This window comes from Cygnus atratus, chromosome 1 (genome assembly GCF_013377495.2).
Source record: "Cygnus atratus isolate AKBS03 ecotype Queensland, Australia chromosome 1, CAtr_DNAZoo_HiC_assembly, whole genome shotgun sequence".
NCBI lineage: Eukaryota > Metazoa > Chordata > Aves > Anseriformes > Anatidae > Cygnus > Cygnus atratus.
In genome coordinates, this window is record NC_066362.1 from 113,807,791 (window position 1) to 113,826,956 (window position 19,166).

A 19,166-nucleotide genomic window follows, 5' to 3' on the forward strand; every position below is an offset into this window, starting at 1 on the left:
ATGAAAAAGCCAACTGTGCAAAAAGGGAATTTGCTCTGCAAGGTAGGGGTGGGAAAGTAGGTTGAGAATAATAAATAAAGTAATAGGCAACATAAAACAGGCTTCCTAGTAATGGCCTCTCCCATCCCATACTGTAAACATCATTATCAATAAACCTAGTGCTTAAGTTTTTAAAATGCTTGTGACAACTTATCAAGTGCTAGCATGCAGCTTTTACAGCCACAGAGGAAGATGCAAAACTCTTGATGTTTTTTCATGACGGGGAGGAGAAGAGGGGAACTGTGCCGATTGCAACACGCAGGACTGCTCTAACTGGTAAGAGGAGCATGCCTCTGCCTACCCAGATGGGAGAGCACACCTGGTGATGAAGGTCACATCACAGTTATTCATGAGCTGAACAAGAGGATCGTAAACCTGTGCACAAGCAGGGTAATTTTTAAATGAAACCAGCAGTACATAAAATGCAGGGAATAAAAGAAAAAGCTCTGTTGCTAAAGGACATTAAAGTGTATTTTTTTGAGCACAGTCATCCAAAAACAATTATTAAGCTCATCAGTTTCTGAATACACTTGGCCTTAAAATATTAACATGTGCTTTTTATTTTATGCCTCAAACTGGATGAAATGAATTAAATACACCCAAAATGGTATGAGCAATCCCTTAAGCACTAGCTAGTTTAATGACTGATCTTCTGCTTTAGTATGAAGGGTAAAGGTTTATTTTTTTCTGTCATATGATCCACCATCATACAGTTCATGTGTTAGGCATCTCTCTGTCCACTGGCAACACTACCTGAAGCACGCCTCTAACATTTACACTTGTTGAAAAAATTAGAAGCAGAAGAACCTTGCATTTTTATACACGGTGGAGTTGACAGCTTACTTAATTTCCTTCAGCTTTATGCAACACAGATGAAATGCAGTGATTTTTGTTACTGTTCAAACATGCTGGCAGAACTTTGACATAGTATTTTTTTTCTCTCTGTGGTAATTACTAGTGTTGGTTTGCATGTGCTAGGAATAATGACACATGAATAACTTGCCATACTTTATGACTCACGGAGATGCCTTCGCAGAAATGATCTTGGTCATATTTTGTTCACCATGTACTGTGGGGAGACCTTTTCGGTGGGGATAGTTGGTGGTGTTTTATTTTAACAGCTTCTTCCTCATCAAGTGAAGAATATATTACATATATAAAGACTTCTTGATACCGCCCTTTCCCCAGCCCTGTATAAATATTTTGGTTTAGCTGTATTTGAACCATGGGGCCAACGAGTTTCATCCTTTGTTTCAACCATAACAGCATGTTGTTTGAAGTCCAAGATAACCAGGTCTCTACTTTCCAAAGCTGTCACTTCCCGAGACCCTTTATGGTGTGACCTTACAGATGCTCCCTGCCGCCATTTCATTGTTAATTGTCTTTGGGGGGCACAAGCAGGCAGCCTCCTCTCTTCAATGCATGACCAGGGTGTTTGTTTACCCTACCCAGAGGGACAGGGTGGCCAGGTGCTGAACCCTGTTTTGGTCACTCAGTGATCCCAGGCATTCGCCAAGAAGAGGAGGAGGAGGAGAAAAAGGAGGAGGAGAAGAATGAGGAGGAGGGCCACGCATGCCCCAAACACACATGGGCAGGGGAGCTGAGCCAACATGCAGATGAGTGCTCAGCGCATACTTTGAAAGCACAACAGGGTTTTCACTCCTGAGTGTCCTCTCAGTGTCGCAAGAGAAATTCTGGAGAAGTAAGTCATACCTTCGCTGGAGCACTGGCTGCAATGCAGCTCTGCCACATACCTGCTGCCTCTCATTCCTTCTTTGTGCTTTAAACCTCTACATTTTTAGGATCTTATTCCCCCTCTGTTTTGGCACAGGTGAGAATACATCCCTGGGATGCCCCAGCACTCAGCTGTTCCTCCTCTCCTCCAGTGAACCTGCAAATTAGCATTGCAGCTGCTCAGGTCAGAAATCTGGGGCCAAATTGTCCCCTCGGACAACCATCCATTGCTTTCAGCACAAAACGTCGTGTACTTGAATACTGTAACAAATGCTAAAAGTTCCTTCACCTTAATTCACTGCATTACAAGAGGGTCATTTTTCAGCATATTTCTGAGATACCATTGCAGAGGAAGGAAAAAAGAAAAAAAAAAAGTCCAAAACCAAACAAACATAAACAACCTACTTGCAGCATGGGTCCTCTTTAAAACAAGAAATCTATAAACAACAAGGACTGAAAAGAAAAAAATAAGTCTTATCTGGACTACCACAGAATCCTAGTACAACGATTATGCAAATATTTATTATTATTATTATCTTTATCTCCGTGCTTTCTTTTTGTCTTTCTAGCCACTTCAACCCTGAGTACTGGAGCTAGTTCTCCCTCACCCTAAAAAACCAGAAAGCACTAGTGGGTCCACAACAAAAAATGTCCAACGTTTACAGCTTGGTGCTGACACCATGATTATTCATCATGTTATACACAGCTCCTCCTTTTATCTCTCTGTATACCAACACACATGCAAAAAAACACAGATAAGGGCTAAAGCAATTGTGAGGCAGATGGATGCTTCCTAAAATAAAACAAAACACACTTGTACAATACAGAAGCATTTTCAACCAAAACAAAAACTATTTTTTCTTTATCTCTCTAGCTTTTACTCTCTGGCAATGAGTAGTACGCAGAGGGAACACAGACTTATAGAATAATCCAGGTCGGAAAGCAGCTCTGAGTGTCCTTGACACAAGCAGGGCTACCCTCACTGTTTGTTTGGGTTGATCAGGTCATTTTATAAAATATATATCAATTTTGATATATATCATGCACTCAAGCCTACTGAGCGTGTACCACTTGTAATGGAGCAACAGTGAATTTTATACCAGCAATAAGTGTCGATGAAATTAAATTAATGTATATGATAAGAATCACTTTTAAAATAAGATTTTAAATAGAGGAAAATACAGCCAACTTAATCATTTTGCTCCAGATTCCAACACATCAATTTAGCAAGAAATAAATAACTCCCAGCCTTTCATCTTATCTTTTTGGCAGATGTTTCCCCTGTATAAAGGGTGGCACAATTGTTTTTGTCAGTGTTATAATTAAAACTGGTATCCAGCTGACATACAGTTTTTAATGGTTTCCCTTAGGATTCTAACAGATGTTGCCTTATTAGATCAGGACTCTCCCGAAGTGAGAAATGTCACTGGCATAATCAAGACTTTTCTTCCAGTCTCAACGTGTGCTGTCACAACTTGCCTGGTGACATTTGGCCGTAAGGAAACAAGTACCAGCCACTTTCTTAAGGAGAGGAGGAGGTATTCTGAAGAGTTTGAAAGAAATACCAGAAAAATCTTACTCCGAGGCAACAAGTGGCATGGTCTGGCCTTTGCTGTGGCCAGAAATAGCTGGAGAGCATCGAAGGAGGTGGCCTTGACAACTGCACCACCACCAGCCAAAGGCACTGTAGCTTTCTGTCGGTACGAATAACCACAGCTTTGGCACGTGGCAAAGGGTCGTTTGAAATCTGCTGAGGAACCAAGGGGTGGCAGCTACTGGGGACTCCTGTTCCAAGAGAAGTTACAGCCATACGACACAAGTGTTAATTTGAGGTGGGAGTTAGCTTAAATAAAGCAGCGTGTCACAGCAAGCTTGAAGAACAGCATTTTAAAGGCAGTTCAGCTCCCTTGAGGGTCACCAGAAACCAAGAGGAGGAAAGGGTGGAAGCGAGGGTGGATGCACAGCGGCTGCTGCCCTCCCTGGGCCCAGGGTCTCACTTGGGCAGGGGAGGTCACTGGGCACGTCGGTGTTGATTCTCCTATCTTAGCATTCTTGAGGCCAGGCGTTAATTAAGCATGGAAAATGTCCCTGATGAGTTATCTGGTGTACAGATGGGGGGGGGGGGTGGTAATGTGTTTCTGGAATCACCCCATACTGCTTTTTTTCCCTTCCCCACACTGTGGGGGTCCCCTCCCACAGTCCCCCAGCCAGCACAGCCACCCCTGGCACCCCCCGGACCCCCAAAACCAGGGCACACCAGGCTACCCCATTCCCCCCTCGGCCTCCGCCCCGCTCCCCGCCGCCCTGCCGCCGAAGGGGCCGGGTTCCGGGGGGCGGTCCTCCGGCCGCCACCGCCCCCTGCCCGCTGAAGAGCGCCGGGCAGGCCGGGCGGCACGGCACAGCGAAGCGCACACGGCTCCGAGCGGCGCCTCCGCCCGGCTCGGCTCGGCCCGGCAGCGCCCACGCAGCCGCCCGCCTCCCGCCCCCTTCCTCCCGCCCCCTTCCTCCTCCTCCGGGACTCTTCGCTGGGATCGAGCCGGCGCTGCTGCCGCCGCCGCCGCCTCCTCCTCCTCCTCCTCCGCTGCTGTTGTTGTTGGCCGGCTCTGCCACATCGAGGATATTTTGGCTCCCGGGGAGAGGCAGCGCGCCTTCTTTTCCTTTTTTTTTTTTTTAAATTTATTTTTTTTATATTTTATTTTTTTTGGACTCTGCCGCCGCCGGGGAGGGGGCTAGCCGAGGAGCAGGCGAGCTCCGCGCTCGGGGGCCAGGTGAGCGGGGGGCATCCCGGGGGAGCCCCGAGCCCAGGTGGGGGGGGCTCCGGGCATCGCCCCCAGCCCGGACCCGGACCCGGGGGGTGATGGCGGCCGGCGCCGCCCGCGGCGGGGGAGGGAGCTTGGCCGGGGAGAGGCGGGCAGGAAGGGGTTAACGGGCAGAGGGTGTTCGAAAGGGACCCCAAAAATGCCGGGTCGGGTGAATTTCCCCCGTCTGAGTTTAGGTGCCAAAAGGGGACTCTCCTCGGCAGCTGCAGGGGGTTGGGCATAGGTGGGAAACGAGATCCTGCTGACAGGAGCCCGGTTATTCCTTTTGTTTGTTTGTAGGGTTCTGTTTGCTTGGTTTGGGGTTTTTTGTTTCTTTTTTTCTTTCTATTTAAGAAAAAAAAGCCGTGGAGGTTCTCTCACTGCAGGCACTAGCATGGCTTAGGTCGCCTGGTGGATGGGTTCCCAGCCCGCTCGGGCTGTGGGCGAGCACCCGGTTATTGCTGAAGAGAAGTTGATCAGAATTCAGGAGTATTAGTTAATAAGTGCCTGATCCTGTTGACCCTGTTCTGGTTCACCCGCTCGGCTCTGCGGGGGTGTTGAAGAAGGTGTCCTGCCAGTTAAACCAATTATAGCTGGCAAGTCACAGTCAGCAGCGGCAGCGGAGGAGCTGGAAGTGAGGCCCAGGCGCATCGTGCCCTAGTGTCTTTTCTGGACTCAAACAGCAGCTTTTGGAGTCCAGTGGGGAAAAAAAAAGGCTTTAACCCTTTCATCGTGAGAAGCTATGCTGCCTTCTCGGTCCCGATTGCTTGTTGCAGTTCCCGTGCTGGAAGGTGGTCATGCTGCGGGGTAGGAAACTGATGTGTAGTAAGCAAAGGCTCTAGGAACCCGTAACAACCTGAGAGATTTGGTTAGAGCATTACAAAACGTGGTAGGATCTGCCTGTGTTGTTAGACCAAAGCTCTGATGTCTTTTTTTCACAAGGTGCGTAGCACACAGGGAAGGCCATGGAAATGCAACGAGCTGGGTTAATGAGCAACGCCGAGTAATGAAGGCTTCTTGTAAACCCTCTGTCTTAGTGCCCTAAGTGTGTCCAAAAAAAAAAAAAAAACAAGCAAAAAGCTGGGAAGGATGGAAACCTTTAATCAGTGGGAAAGTTCCCAACAGAATTAATGCAGAGGCCAGGACTGCACCTGAAATTGTCAGAAATCCTGTTTATAGGGCTCACTGGGGATCAGATCTAAGATTACTGAAAATGTGCATAGTGTTTTCACAAGTGCTTTCCCACTGGTAAGGCTTATAGCTACTTATCCCTATATAACTGTGCTGATTTCAGCATCGAAACGGTATTAGAAATGGCCATATGTTTGTTTGTTTTTAAAAAGCTCAGTTGAATGCAGGGGTAAACAGCTTAAACGGTGGGAAATGTAATGAAAATATTAGGATGCTTGCTGAGTGAGACTCACGCTGTGTAAAATTCTTTGGTGCTCAATGAGATGTGTAATTTAGCGCAAATATTTGTACACGCTATTTGGGGTGAAACCCATCATTCAGTAGGTTGCACTTTTGGGTAGTGTTAATGAAGTATAAGTTGACTGTTCTTTTTGTATCCAGTTGATTTGTTTTGTTTTGGTGATAAGCCCCATACATCTCATAACAGTGAAGTTGAAATGGGCCTTTCAGATTAAGGACTCTTATTATTTATTTATTTATTTATTTTTTGGTGATTGCATATGTAGGAGGATGAAAGGGATCTGTCTTTGGCTGTTGGGTATTTTTCTCTTCCTCTGCTATACAGACAGACTTTGAATTTGTCATTTTGGCAGGCTCTGTTTGTTTTGTTAAGCTCGCATTTGCCATCTCTTTCTGAGTTCAAGATTGTATTTTGATTTATTTTTTTCCTGTGTTAAAATGGCTAGAGAGAAATTGCTTGTAATTATTGCTGTTCCCACAGAACTGTGATTATTTATGTCCTCCGTGACTTTGTTTAAGTAGAGGTGCACACTTTCAGGCGGTTTCCGTAGAACAAAATAGCACAATGCTTTGACAAAGTAGAAGGAAAATTGTTGAGACAACTTGCCGCGGTCTAGTCTGATAAGGTATCACTTACCGACACCTGAATTACAGCATCATGATAAACTTGAACAATGGTCTTAAAATTGGCTTTATTCCTTACGTTTGATCTCTCATAGGTCAGTAAAAGGATAAGAATCTTATCACTCTACTCCTTGAGTCATATATACGAGAGCAAGTTATACAGGCCTCGCACAATCCTTTTCCTGGTAACACAGGGAACGTGATAGCTTTGACTTCAGTAGCTGTTGGTGGTCCCAGCTCTGTAAGAAGGACATCTTATGGCATGAACCCCTTAGATTTGTACCTGAGCCTTCCAAAGGTGTATAAATACACCGATCCCATGTTTACAAAATAGGCAAAATAACACTGTTCGGAGATGCTTTGCCTAGTGAAGGAAGCAGGCTGATGGTACCTGGAGTTAGCTTCCAGTGGTAATTCATGAGAGGAGCGAGTAGGGTGGATGCCAGCCTGTAGCATGGTGAGTGCTCTGTTGTTTTTCTTCGGTACTTGAAAAAGCAAAGTCCGAAGGGAATTGTGGCATGTAGGCGTGAATATAGTAAGCAAAGATAGCATAAGGCTTAATGTTTAAGATAATGGGTGAAAAGTTAGAAAATGACTCTAAGTGATAGGTACTCGATAGATACTCGATGGACAAAGGACCTCTGTAGGCTTTTATGAGCGTCTAATGAGGTGAGGTACTAAAAGACCTTGCTTTGGGTATCAGAAGTTAATCATCCTCTTGTGGCTCATATCACAAAACTCTAACTCCGCTGATGCCTGGGAAAAGTCTTCCACTTAAAAGCTGCTCAAGCAAGATAAAAATTGTGCCTTGTGTAGTTGGGATGTGGACAATGAAAAAGGCTTTGCCTGTACCTCACGCAGAGAGCTGTTCTGCAGTCTGTGCTCAAGCAGTAGGAGATGTAAATGTGTCTCTAACTTGCTTCCTTCCTCAATAGCAATGTGCTTCATGTGACCCCTCTCGTTTTTCAGATGAGTGAATTTGGGATCAGAAACATGGATCAAGTAGCTCCCGTGTCGACCATGTACAGAGGAATGCTCAAGGTAAGTACTTGTGAGCAAGCAGCTGTTAAACCCAACTGCTCTCATCTCCCACCAAGGGCATGTACTGTGTTTTTATTAATGCTAGCAAAGAATTGTACAACCATGCCAGGCTGAATGCATGTTCAAGTTTTAATAGCTTGATTGTGACCTGTAGATTTCTTCTAGAGTATTCCCACAGAGTTTGGTGGGTATGAGCAAAGTGGAACTGAGGGAAACATAAATCTTACATCCCCTGTCCTAAGAATTTGAAAACAAGAGGGTAGACAAGAGCTGAGCCCAAATTCATTGGAGATCGTAGAAATTCAGTCTAAATAAAGGTTCCAGGGCTGGCAGTATGAGTGATCTTTATATAGCTAACTTGAGCAGATTGGCAGTGTTGTTCTGTTAGCTCTAGTTAAACCTGATTCTTCAAGACTATTGTATGAAAAAAGGTTTTTTCACTTACTGCATGCAACTATATGAAATGGCAGTCCTGTAAGAAACCAAAGTTAGTTATTCAATATATTTTATCCTTAGGTAAGCTGTATTTATTATCTTGTTTGGAAAACAGCTTAAAAACTGAAGGCAAAGGATAATTAAGTTATAACGACTCAGTCTATTAAATGCTTCTCACTTCCACATTCACGTACGATACTTTTCATCCCAATGTCATTTTTTTAACACAGTATTGATTAACGTAAACTGCATAATGAGAACAGAAAGTGACTTCCTAATCTTTAACTTTGAAGAAAGTCTGTGTCTTAGACACAGTTTTAGAATCAGTTAGTGAGACTTTAGTGTTCTGACTCCTCTGATACTTTGTCCCCTCTTCACTTTTTCTACTGCCCGAGCAACAACAGGGTCCAAAAGAATTTTCCCCCAACTTGACAGCAGTGTGCTCTTGAACACAGTAGTTGTGCTAAGCAGATTGTCAGTGTTAGTTGTCATGTAATTAATTCAAAATCAAGACCCATATTCTAGTACTTTGTAGCTGCTCTCACTACTCTTTATTTTTTCTGTAATAATTACTGTTAACATATGTTGAAAAAACAAATAAAATGGTTGCATGACTGATAGAGCAAGCAGAATTTATTCTACATTGTTTTTTCCTCTTGATTTACTATCAAAACAAGAACCTGCTTAAACATTAATTTAATCCTTTTTGAAATGTGAAACTAGTACAGTATAGATTTTACTCATTCACATGCCACAGCATTTTTTCCAGTGACTCAGGATAAGGGTCAGCTATTTACACAAAATGCAGGAGTTTCCAGATTATGTTGAAAGAACTTACCCTTTCTTCTAGGTACTAGCGATGAGTCAGTGCTTTTTATCTAGTAATGTACCAAGAATTCTTTAATAACAAATGCCAAATATGTTAGCGTGTTGTTTCATTCGGTTGTGAGGTTTTTCACGGGTTTGCTCTGACTCTTTTCTGCTGGCTGTGGTTGGCACCTGAACTGACTGTATGCAATTTGTCTCCACTGGCCAGCTCTCAGTGGGGATTTCTGAATCCAGTTAACCCCTAGAGACATGATATTGTGTACTTTGCGTGCTTTTTCTTCTGCGGAATATATGCTTTCATAATCAATATAGTGGCACGCATTGCAGCTTGTTATAAAATACAAATAAAGGCTGATGGTCCTTAGTTTCTTATTAGGGTTAGTATGAGGGACTGAGGAGGAGCAGCAGGAGCACCCAAGAGGCACCTAGCGCAAGAAAGACTCCCAAGCCCCTCCAAACCTTGTAGGATACCGAAAGGAAAGTTAGGGAACATGTGGAAATGTTAACACTTTCTTGCTATTGCAGAAACATCGTTCAGGTTGCTTTTGCCTTGCACCTGAATACAGCCCTGAAAACTCTTTTGGCCTTGTCCTCAGCTATATTTTTTGTTTGGGCACTAACTGGCATACCGCTGCATGCTTAAAAAAAAAATAAAAGAAGCATTTGCAAGTTGCCTTAGTCTTCACCTCCCTGAGCTGCCATATGTGCTGTAGGTTTCCTGAACAATATTCTATCCTCAGGTGCTTTTGAAATCTCCAGGCAATTTTTATTCGTTTTTGCCTCTGGATGGTGCAGATACTGTTTCCCTATGACTAACAGACAAGTTGCATAAGTTGTTTTTAAAGTTATTTCCCCTTTTTTTCACGTTTCCCTGCCTCCTCCACCAAACCCTTATGTGGCTGGAGAAACCCAGTGCTTGTACTCTGTTTTTAGCATATTCAGTTGACGCAAGTTAAGTATGCAAGAAGTTAGGTTTTCAAAATGTACCGATATTTATAAGGCTGCTAATGCATCAGTAGAATTCGCTTTTATTTGGAACACTTTTATTACCCTCCTATTTATCCCTTTCTGTATAATTAAATTAGCTATTTCACTGAGCACTTGAAGACTGCAAAATGTAGTGGCTGGCAAATCCAGTAACTCACAAGTATAAAAGTGCTCAAGTCTTGTAAAACTGGCTGTATAGCTTCAAGTGATGGGGTTCAGACTAAGGATTTCCTATTAAATAAAAAAAGTGCATAAATCTATTGTAGGTCTTGCACTGCCAGTCGTTTTTTCCAATACTTACCAATTCTGCCATCAAGAACTCAAGTGGACAGTGAATTTAATGGGTTAAGGAAACGCTAGGATTTCTTCAAAGTATATCTGGAAATATGCATGCATTCTCTATTGTTAAGTCTCAATTACAGGAAAACTTAGAATATCCTTACTTTGCTTTACTGTGACTTGCAGAACATGCTATGTGATTAGTACTGTGGTCTGAGTGTTGTTTTGTATTAATGTACAAAAAGATGTGCTGTCTTTGTGTTTACATTTCAAAGGCACGAGTTAGTTGATTCAAGATAGTGGTTGTGCATGATCTAAATCTAGGAAACTGAATGCAACCACTTCCTAGCAATTCAGTTGGCAGTGCTCTAGCAAAATGCTAACATTAAGGCTTTTATTATTCTGTTGCTTTGCAGCGTCAGCCAGCATTTGACACCTTTGATAGCTCAAACTCTCTCTTCGGTGGATATTTTTTATCACTAAATGAAGATCAAACACTTCAAGAAGTGCCAACAGGATTTGATTCTACTTCTTATGGTAAATTTTGCTTTGTTCCTTGGTCCAATCCAGAGATCAAAGAGAAATCTGTGGGGTCTAACTCAACCCTATACTCTTACAGTGCCATGTAGATTTTCCTAAAAAGAAATTGGTTTGATTACATGGACTTGTGTTTAGATCCGTGACTTTATCCATGTGAGTTGCTCTGTTGGTAGTTGTTGTTCTCTGCATTGAAAAAGAATGGGATCTGGGATTCAGTAGTCTAAAATAGATTGACAGTCCATGGAAGAAGCCTTAGGTATTAAAGCAGAGATCATTTAAGGCAGTTAAAAATATTTAATTTATAATATTTTAAATATTTAAAGTATTATGTGTATTTAAACTTACAATTTAATTATAGTTGAGATGTTGCAAGTATTCTGCAAGCTTTTTTTTTTTTTCGACCCTCTGGCACTAAATCCTAGAACAGTCCTTGTTTTTCTTTTTCCCTAGGGATTTGTTTTACTCCTAACCTTAAAAAGGGGGGAAAAAAATAGGGGTGAGGATGTTTACAAGTCTTTTTTGTGTGTAGGACATGACCTACCAGTAGTTCTATACAAATCCTTGCCTAAACTCCTTTGCTAGCTTTTTTTCCCTGACAAAAACAGTCAGTATTTTACCTGATGCTGCCTTCATCTCCCATTGTAACATGATATTCTAATCAGTTACCTGCTCTGGTCAGCAAAGCAAGTCTTAGCAGATATTGAGGATGGGTGTGGTTAAAAACAGAAGTTAAGCATGTGGCTGGTGATGAGATCCACTTGCTGGGTCAAATGGAGCCTGTACATAGTCAGGACCTAGGAAAACAAGAAGAGCCACACACCTTCACGATCTGGCTTGAAGTCTGATAACTCATCACCTTTATATACCTTGTCACTGTTATATGCCTCTCACATAGGAGAGCTTTCAAGTGCTGCCTGTGTGCTAGTTTTCAGAGGCTCTCAGGTGTTCAGGGATGCAGGAGTGAGGTGGTTAAAATGTTCTTAAATTACCCCCTAGCTTAACAGCACCAATCACAAACCAAATATGAGTAAAAGCTTTCCTAATCTGAATCATTTAGAGAGTCTAACTAGTTTTCTTCAGCTTATAGATTCTTTTTTCAGAGTAATAAGAGGCATCTTTCAGTGAAGATTCTTCAGTAAGAAACACGGAGTGGAAGCCAAATTTGTCCTTAAAATGTGATCTGTTTGCAAACATAAAGATCAGTTATGCAGATTAGTAATTTATACTGGCCTAGGATGATGCTGGTTTGGGATTTTATTGCATTACTTATGCACTGGGCAGCAGCTTGTGATCAGTCATTTGTTTGGTTCAGGTGACTGAGAAATATATAGGAAGGTCAGAAATAGTTTGCTGGTACATGGTGTGGAATAGTGCAAGCTAGTTCTTAGTAACCCTACTGTCAGTGACTTAGCTCTCAAACTAAATGAAGGCTGTCTAGAGTTAAAATAAAGAAGTCTGAGGTCAAATTAGAGGTGAGAAAATAGGAAAAAGCAGTCTCATTTCCTTTTTTTTAAAGTTCTAGTAAAAGTCCCTTGCAACAGTCATGTTGTATAACTATTAAGAGTCAGTAAGGATCTATATGATGAAAACTAGTAAAGCTTTAATTTATCATGAAGTAATTTTATCAACCCAGTACTGCAAAGACTTTAGTAATGACAATATATTAAGTCAGACTGGATGTTCTGAAAATGGATCTACTCTGTTTCTGTTTTAAAATACATAGTTTCTAGCATCCTGTTCTTATTCTTCAAATTTTGCAGCAAAATCTTGTCACTTCTTTCACTGGCCTAAAAGCTAATGCATCTCCTTTTTCCCTCCTCCCACTTTCTCTCTTTTAGAGTCCAACAACTGTGAATTGCCTCTGTTAACCCCGTGCAGTAAGGCTGTCATGAGTCAGGCCTTGAAAGAGACTTTCAATGGTTTCACAAAGGAACAGTGTCGGCTGGGAATCCCAAATAGTAAGTGTTTTCTATTTATTAGCTTTTTTTTAATGCTAAGGAGGATGCTGAATAGCGGTTCTTTCAAAAGAGAAAGAATGATGTCAGTAGGAAATGCAAGAATGGATCCTATGTGAATCTGGCACAGCTTGATTTGGAAAGACTGAACTTTCTGGTATTAAAAATGGGTGCATGGAGAGCTCATATTTTGGCAGCCTAAGAGAGACAACCAAGCTGAGGACATCTCAGATTAAAAGTGAATGCAGAAGGAAAATAGAGGACTTCTTTTTAAATTCAAAAATAAACTCATTCTGAAGCCTAAGCTTCAGAACTAAGTAATTTGTGGTTAACAATTTCTTTCATGCGCTGCCTTCTAATGAAGATTGTTTCAGGAGCTGGCACAGGTCAGGAGTTATCTCTAAATACCAGATCCTTTCTGTCTTACAGATCCCTGGCTGTGGACTGAGCAGCAAGTTTGCCAGTGGCTTTCTTGGGCTACCAATGAGTTTAGCTTGGCAAATGTGAACTTCCATCAGTTTCTTATGAGTGGCCAAGACCTTTGTAACCTGGGCAAGGAGCGCTTCTTGGAACTGGCACCTGACTATGTGGGTGATATTCTGTGGGAACACCTGGAGCAGATGATAAAAGGTAACTACAGAGACAGAAAGAACTCTTTTGTTCTAAGGCTTTTCTGACAGACAGAAATAGGACTCTTTCAACACTTACTTCACTATGTAAGGTTTTTGTTATATGTGAAAAGTCAAGTTTAAATTTAAAACTTGGTTAATAAAAGCATTATCAACAGTTGCATTATATCCTTTGCACACAAAGCCCATGTGCAGGTATTTGCAGAAGCCATTCTGTGCTCAGACTGAGTACCTCTTGTGGTCAAGTTTTATTTGGAATAATCATTGAAATAATGTGATTAGGATAAGGCTCTTGCAATACCTCATTTACTAAAAATAAAGGTATTCAACCAAAAATTGGACAAAACGTGTTCACATCATTACAGGTATTTGGTCTTGTTCCTTTTATGTAGTGTTTTGAGATTATTCAATAAATGAATGTAAAGATGTCAAGGATGCCTAAGGCATCTTAACACTAATGGAGTTGCTAAAACTCCGTATGTGGTGACCTATGTGTTCCCTTGATATTGGAGTGTAATACTCTGTAGTTGCAATTGTTAAGGACCTGGACCTTGACGTTGTTGTTCCTATGTTTTATGCTTAAAAATCAATTAGTATGATGGTTTTCAAGCCTACCAGAAGTTAGTAGATTTTTTTTTTTTTTTTGTGAGGTCTTTGGGGGCATTTCTTGGCAGCTTTCTTTTGAGAGAGAGAGAAGTTGAAGTACGTAAGTAAAGGATATGTGAGTGACCCCAAGCTACTTGACTCAGAAACATTTCATTCTATACAGGTTAGTTCTTTAAAATCATAAAACCAAGTTTTCTATTTTCTTCTTTTTTTCCAGACAGTCAAGAGAAGACACAGGATCAATATGTGGAGAACCCTCATCTCACCTCAGTTCCTCCCTGGGTTAACAATAATTCCTTAAGTATGTATTTTAAGAAATTTGACATTTTAGATATGGTATGTTTATTCTAAGCATGTCACAGATCCCAATCTGTTTTTTTGTTTGCTTTAAAAAAAAAAAAAGGCACCAGAATAGTTACTACGCTTCAGGAAAACACTTCAGTTGCTGCTATCTTCTTTCCTAGTATTGTTTAATTGTCATCTATTTCATATCAGAAGTCTTTTGAAGAGCAAGGGCTATGGAGGAAAAAAAGAAAATTTCCTCTTTGAATGCCAAAGCCTACATCTGTGGAGCAGAGTGAGCACTCCCACCTCTAGCAAACAGTCAAAAAGCAGCAGCAGGAGCTATGTTTAGGCCTTTTTGAAGACTGTGGAAGTGTAACAGAGCTTTTGACGGTGTATGGCACAACCATAGAGACAAAGTGCTCGTTCCCTCAGATTGTGTGATTGGTGTTGTTTTACTGAACCACAGTTTGATCTCTAGGTCAGCCTAATTACATCACTTAATGATGAGGGCCTTCCTCAAAACCACTTAAGCTTCTCCAGCTTTTTCTGTAGTCCTGTAGTTTCCTTGAAGAACAAACAATATACGTATCTGTGGTCTGAAGTTCGAGGTGGAGATTAACAGAATCTGATTTGGATCCCAGTAGATGGGAATCTTCTCACTGATGTCAGTAGCCTTTCAAGGAGCTCTATAGCATCTAACACCACTCAGATTTTTAACGGGGAAACTACTTAATGTCATAGCTCTAGTGGGGTGCTTGAGGTGTGTTAGTTTGTTCAAGGGGCTGTGGAGAAAACCATTTAATTCATTCTCTTATTTTTTTCCTTCAGCTGTTAACATGGATCAGACCCCTTACGGAATGCAAATGCCTGGGTACCCTAAAGCCCTCAGTTATCCCAAACCCAGTCTCCTGAGTGACGTCTGCCAGACTTCCACGGGACCAAATCTTCTCAATCCAGAACAAGAGTTTTCATTGTTTCCTAAAACCCAAGTAGATGCAGTTGGGGTCAACTACTGCGCAGTAAATCAAGATTTCACAAGAAGCAATCTGAACTTGCTGATAGATAATTCTGGTGAGTTACTATCCATGTAATAATCACAAGTCCAAAACCGTATCTTTCCCTCCCTTGCATAGTTTATATATACAAGCTAGAAAAGGGAGGAAAAACACACTTTTCCTCTTTCTTTTTTTTTCTTATGAAGGTAAACTTAGAGAACATGAATCTAGCGACAGTGGTGCAGAAAGTTACGAAAGCTCAGATTCAATGCTGCAGTCCTGGAACAGCCAGTCATCACTAGTGGATTTACAGCGTGTGCCATCCTATGAGAGTTTTGAAGATGACTGTAGCCAGTCCTTGTGTCTGAACAAACCTACAATGTCTTTCAAAGACTATATTCAAGACAGAAGTGATCCTGTAGAGCAAGGGAAACCAGTTATACCAGCAGCAATTCTAGCTGGCTTTACTGGTAAGTGGTGAAGCAAAATGGTCACTCCTCTTCTTATGTAACATATTTATTCTCTGTAAGTGTGTATCTGTGCTGATAAAGATGTGTAGTATTGCAGTGTGTATTACAATGTGGTCAGAGACCACTACTCATGAGGAGCTTGAATTCTAAACGTTCATAAGGAAAGTCCCATGGAACTATCCATTTAAGTAAGAACACACAGGTACATCAGAATGCTGTAGAACTCAAATGCACTTTCTGATCTGTTGAAAAGAGGTAAACTTGAACAAAGTATTCCCCAGTTCTGAGTTTCTGCAAGAGTCAGCTTACTTATGAGGACCTTGTTCCTGTAGTCCTTGCTGAAATCAGATTCTTCTTATAGAAAGTCTGACGAGACAAGGGCTGCAGGACAGGACATGAGGGCTGACCTGCAGCTGCCGCAAAGTGGGAGGTAGGGGTAAATAATCTGTATAACCAAGGGAAGCCATAGATTGCATCAGATCCTGTGTTTCTATGACAAAGCTGACACTTTAATTTCAACACGTCTATGAGCAGATTTGTGTTACAGAGGGAAATCTTAATTAGACTTCTTTCTAATATTCAAAAACAAAAAATTGGAGTAATAGTAAGATTTATTCTGTGATACAAATATGGTTGCCTATATTGATTGTGATAAGAGCTGGCAGAAATACTAATTGTGGCTTCTCCCCACCCCTGCTCTCTTTAACAGGCAGTGGACCTATACAGCTATGGCAATTCCTGCTGGAGTTACTGACTGACAAATCCTGCCAGTCCTTCATTAGTTGGACTGGAGACGGATGGGAATTTAAACTCGCTGACCCAGATGAGGTATGTGGTTAACTGCAATCTACAAAAAGATTTAGGGTCTGATCCACCATCTGTGGACCTCATCTTAAACATAAAGCATTTGCAAGATCAGACACTTGCTGAAGTCTCTTCATCTGCAAATGCTTTACTGTGTGGTCAGGATACTGTGGGATGCTCCTCCTCCCCCTGGAATAGCAGCATTTGCTTGCAGTTATGAGAACTTGTTGTATAGTTCAAAGCTTAAAGGTAGCATACAAAGTTAGCTGTTTTAACAGGGTAAGCAATACTGCAGATTAATTTACTGAACGTAACTGAATCAGCAGCATCTGAGATTGCACAAAGGCCAGGGGAAAAGGCACTTAAGGTACCGCAGGTCATTTAGATAAATGGCAGATATGGTAGAGTTGCTTTTTAAATTTGTTGGGAACTTAAAGCTTAGGCATTAAAAATAAAGAGAATGCACTTTCATTTTCCAATTACTATTATCAGTAGGAAAGTTACTGTGTTAAGAGACATGATATCAAGTCCACTTAAGCCTTTTTTATTTAAAATAGGGGAAAGGGGGGGGGAAATCCTCAACTCCAAGGGATTTCTTATAATTCAACTTCCATTTAAAAAGCTGTCCCATGCTACTAAATAGAAAATAAACTCAAACTGTCTCCTCCCAGAAAGGAGAAACTATATTTCACTGAAGCTTGATCTCCTTAAACACATTTGGGCCCATCCCCTGCAAAGAAGTGTCCTTTTCACTGCTACTTTGTCCTGCTCACCTTAGTCAAGCCGGAGCTGGAGTCTTGGAGTTTATCCACTCACCAACTCTTGTGCTATCCAAGCAAATAAAATGTTCTGAGAAGGGGTTTAATAACTGCCTTTATCATCTGCTAACAGGAAGAACATGTCTTGAACAAACCCTTTACATTTGCTTTTTTTGTGCTTTCTTTTTGGACTGGCAGGTGGCACGGAGGTGGGGAAGAAGGAAAAACAAGCCAAAAATGAACTATGAGAAACTCAGCCGAGGGCTACGCTACTATTATGACAAGAACATCATCCACAAGACATCAGGGAAGCGATACGTGTACCGCTTTGTGTGCGACCTGCAGAACTTGCTGGGGTACACGGCAGAGGAGCTGCATGCAATGCTGGGGGTGCAGCCTGACACCGAGGACTGAGCCCAACCGCCTGGTGCCGTGCAGGTGGAGACCCAGTGTTGGGACTGTGACCAGGAGCCATCTGCAGTCAGTTTTTCCGGCTGTTCAGATGGGTGCAATGGTGGTGAAATAAGGACCTTGACTGATTTTTGTAACCAGGGGAAGTTGGAAGGAAGTGGCCTTATTTCATCAGTGGCTTCAGTTGTTGCTGTGTCATGCACTTGAGCAGCATGGATGTTGGCACAGATCGCAGCTCTGTCATGAAGACACAGAAATGCTCTGGGCTTGAGCATTTCAACTACCTATACTGCCACATAAAGTGTTTCGGCTACTTAACACTGCCATATGATGGGTTGGCTTTAAAACCAAAGGTTCGATGAGGAAACCAGTGATGCAGCAGAACCATTGCTCAGATTCTCTTTTTAACTTACCGTCATCCTTGCTTCCATCTTATATCATGCAATTTATTTAAAAAGTATATAATTTATTTTAAATGAGCAGTAAGAAGAATTGATATTAATGTGTTGTTCTCAAGCACATTTTATTATTATTACTCCAGAAATGTGCTGCAGGTACATCAACACTCTGTGTCCAAAACCAGATGTAGCAACTGTTTTAAAAAAAAAAATAACCCTTTTAAGAAGGGAAGGAAAATCATACCATTTCAATATCCAGTTTTGTATATATTCAGTGATTTTTTTTGAAGCTCTGTAATGTTCCTATTTAACAGATATTGTATAGTGTAAATTAAACTAATTGTATGTGTGTTTTGAAATAGGATGAATGTAAACTTATCAAATGGCTATTTCATGTTTGTCTAGGTTATACAGCCTTCTGCAAATATTTAATTGGCCTGAGACAACATACATACTCAGTATGCATGCATATGGTATGCCTATGATATGAAATGATTGGGGGGAGGGAGGAGGACTGGCTCAGTATTTTGCCAAGACTGAAGTTGGCAATTCTTTGTGCATTTTGGCATTTTTACAAGAAACTAATATAATATTCTGGGACATTAAGGGCCTATTTGTGGTTTCTTTAGCTGAAAAATGAAAATATGGATAAAAATTACCTTTTTTCATTTATAAATGGCATATGTTTTTCAACTTCTATGCATGTCCTTTAAACAAAATTTATATACAAGCCTTATTTTTTCAGTTGACTTGTCTTCTTCCTGCAGTTTATCCTGTATGATGAAAATATGAATTCTATTTTTGGAAGTAACTGTGACTCCTTTTCAAAGATCAGGAGGGATTTATGTAGCAGCTATTTTTACTGCACAAAAAAAAATACACAATTCACTGGAAAAATGTACTTTGTAAGAAAGCTTTATTTTTTATCTGAGCTTGATGTACGTTTAAATGTGTTGTACAATGTGAGAGGTTTAAAAACAAGACCTTATTAAAAACCTCTTGAACAAGAAAGAAAAAGAGCTTGTGGTTTTTTAACTCAAAGTTTCAAATGTACGAGAAGGGGGAGGAATATTCCCAAAATAAACCTCTGCAGGGGGTGTAAGGGGGGAAAAAGAGGGG

General features: G+C 41.3%; 1 protein-coding gene across 1 annotated transcript; it reads left to right on the forward strand.

Annotated features, from left to right (window-relative positions):
- Positions 1 to 4,150: 4,150 nt before the first annotated feature.
- Positions 4,151 to 18,262, forward strand: ETS2 (ETS proto-oncogene 2, transcription factor). The gene is made up of 10 exons (XM_035545671.2): positions 4,151 to 4,541; positions 7,596 to 7,667; positions 10,613 to 10,733; positions 12,575 to 12,694; positions 13,121 to 13,321; positions 14,144 to 14,227; positions 15,040 to 15,282; positions 15,413 to 15,676; positions 16,386 to 16,504; positions 17,437 to 18,262. Exons 2-10 carry the CDS (start codon positions 7,596 to 7,598, stop codon positions 17,650 to 17,652), a joined length of 1,440 nt encoding a protein of 479 aa, XP_035401564.1. The 5' UTR covers positions 4,151 to 4,541; the 3' UTR covers positions 17,653 to 18,262.
- The last annotated feature ends 904 nt before the right edge of the window (positions 18,263 to 19,166 follow it).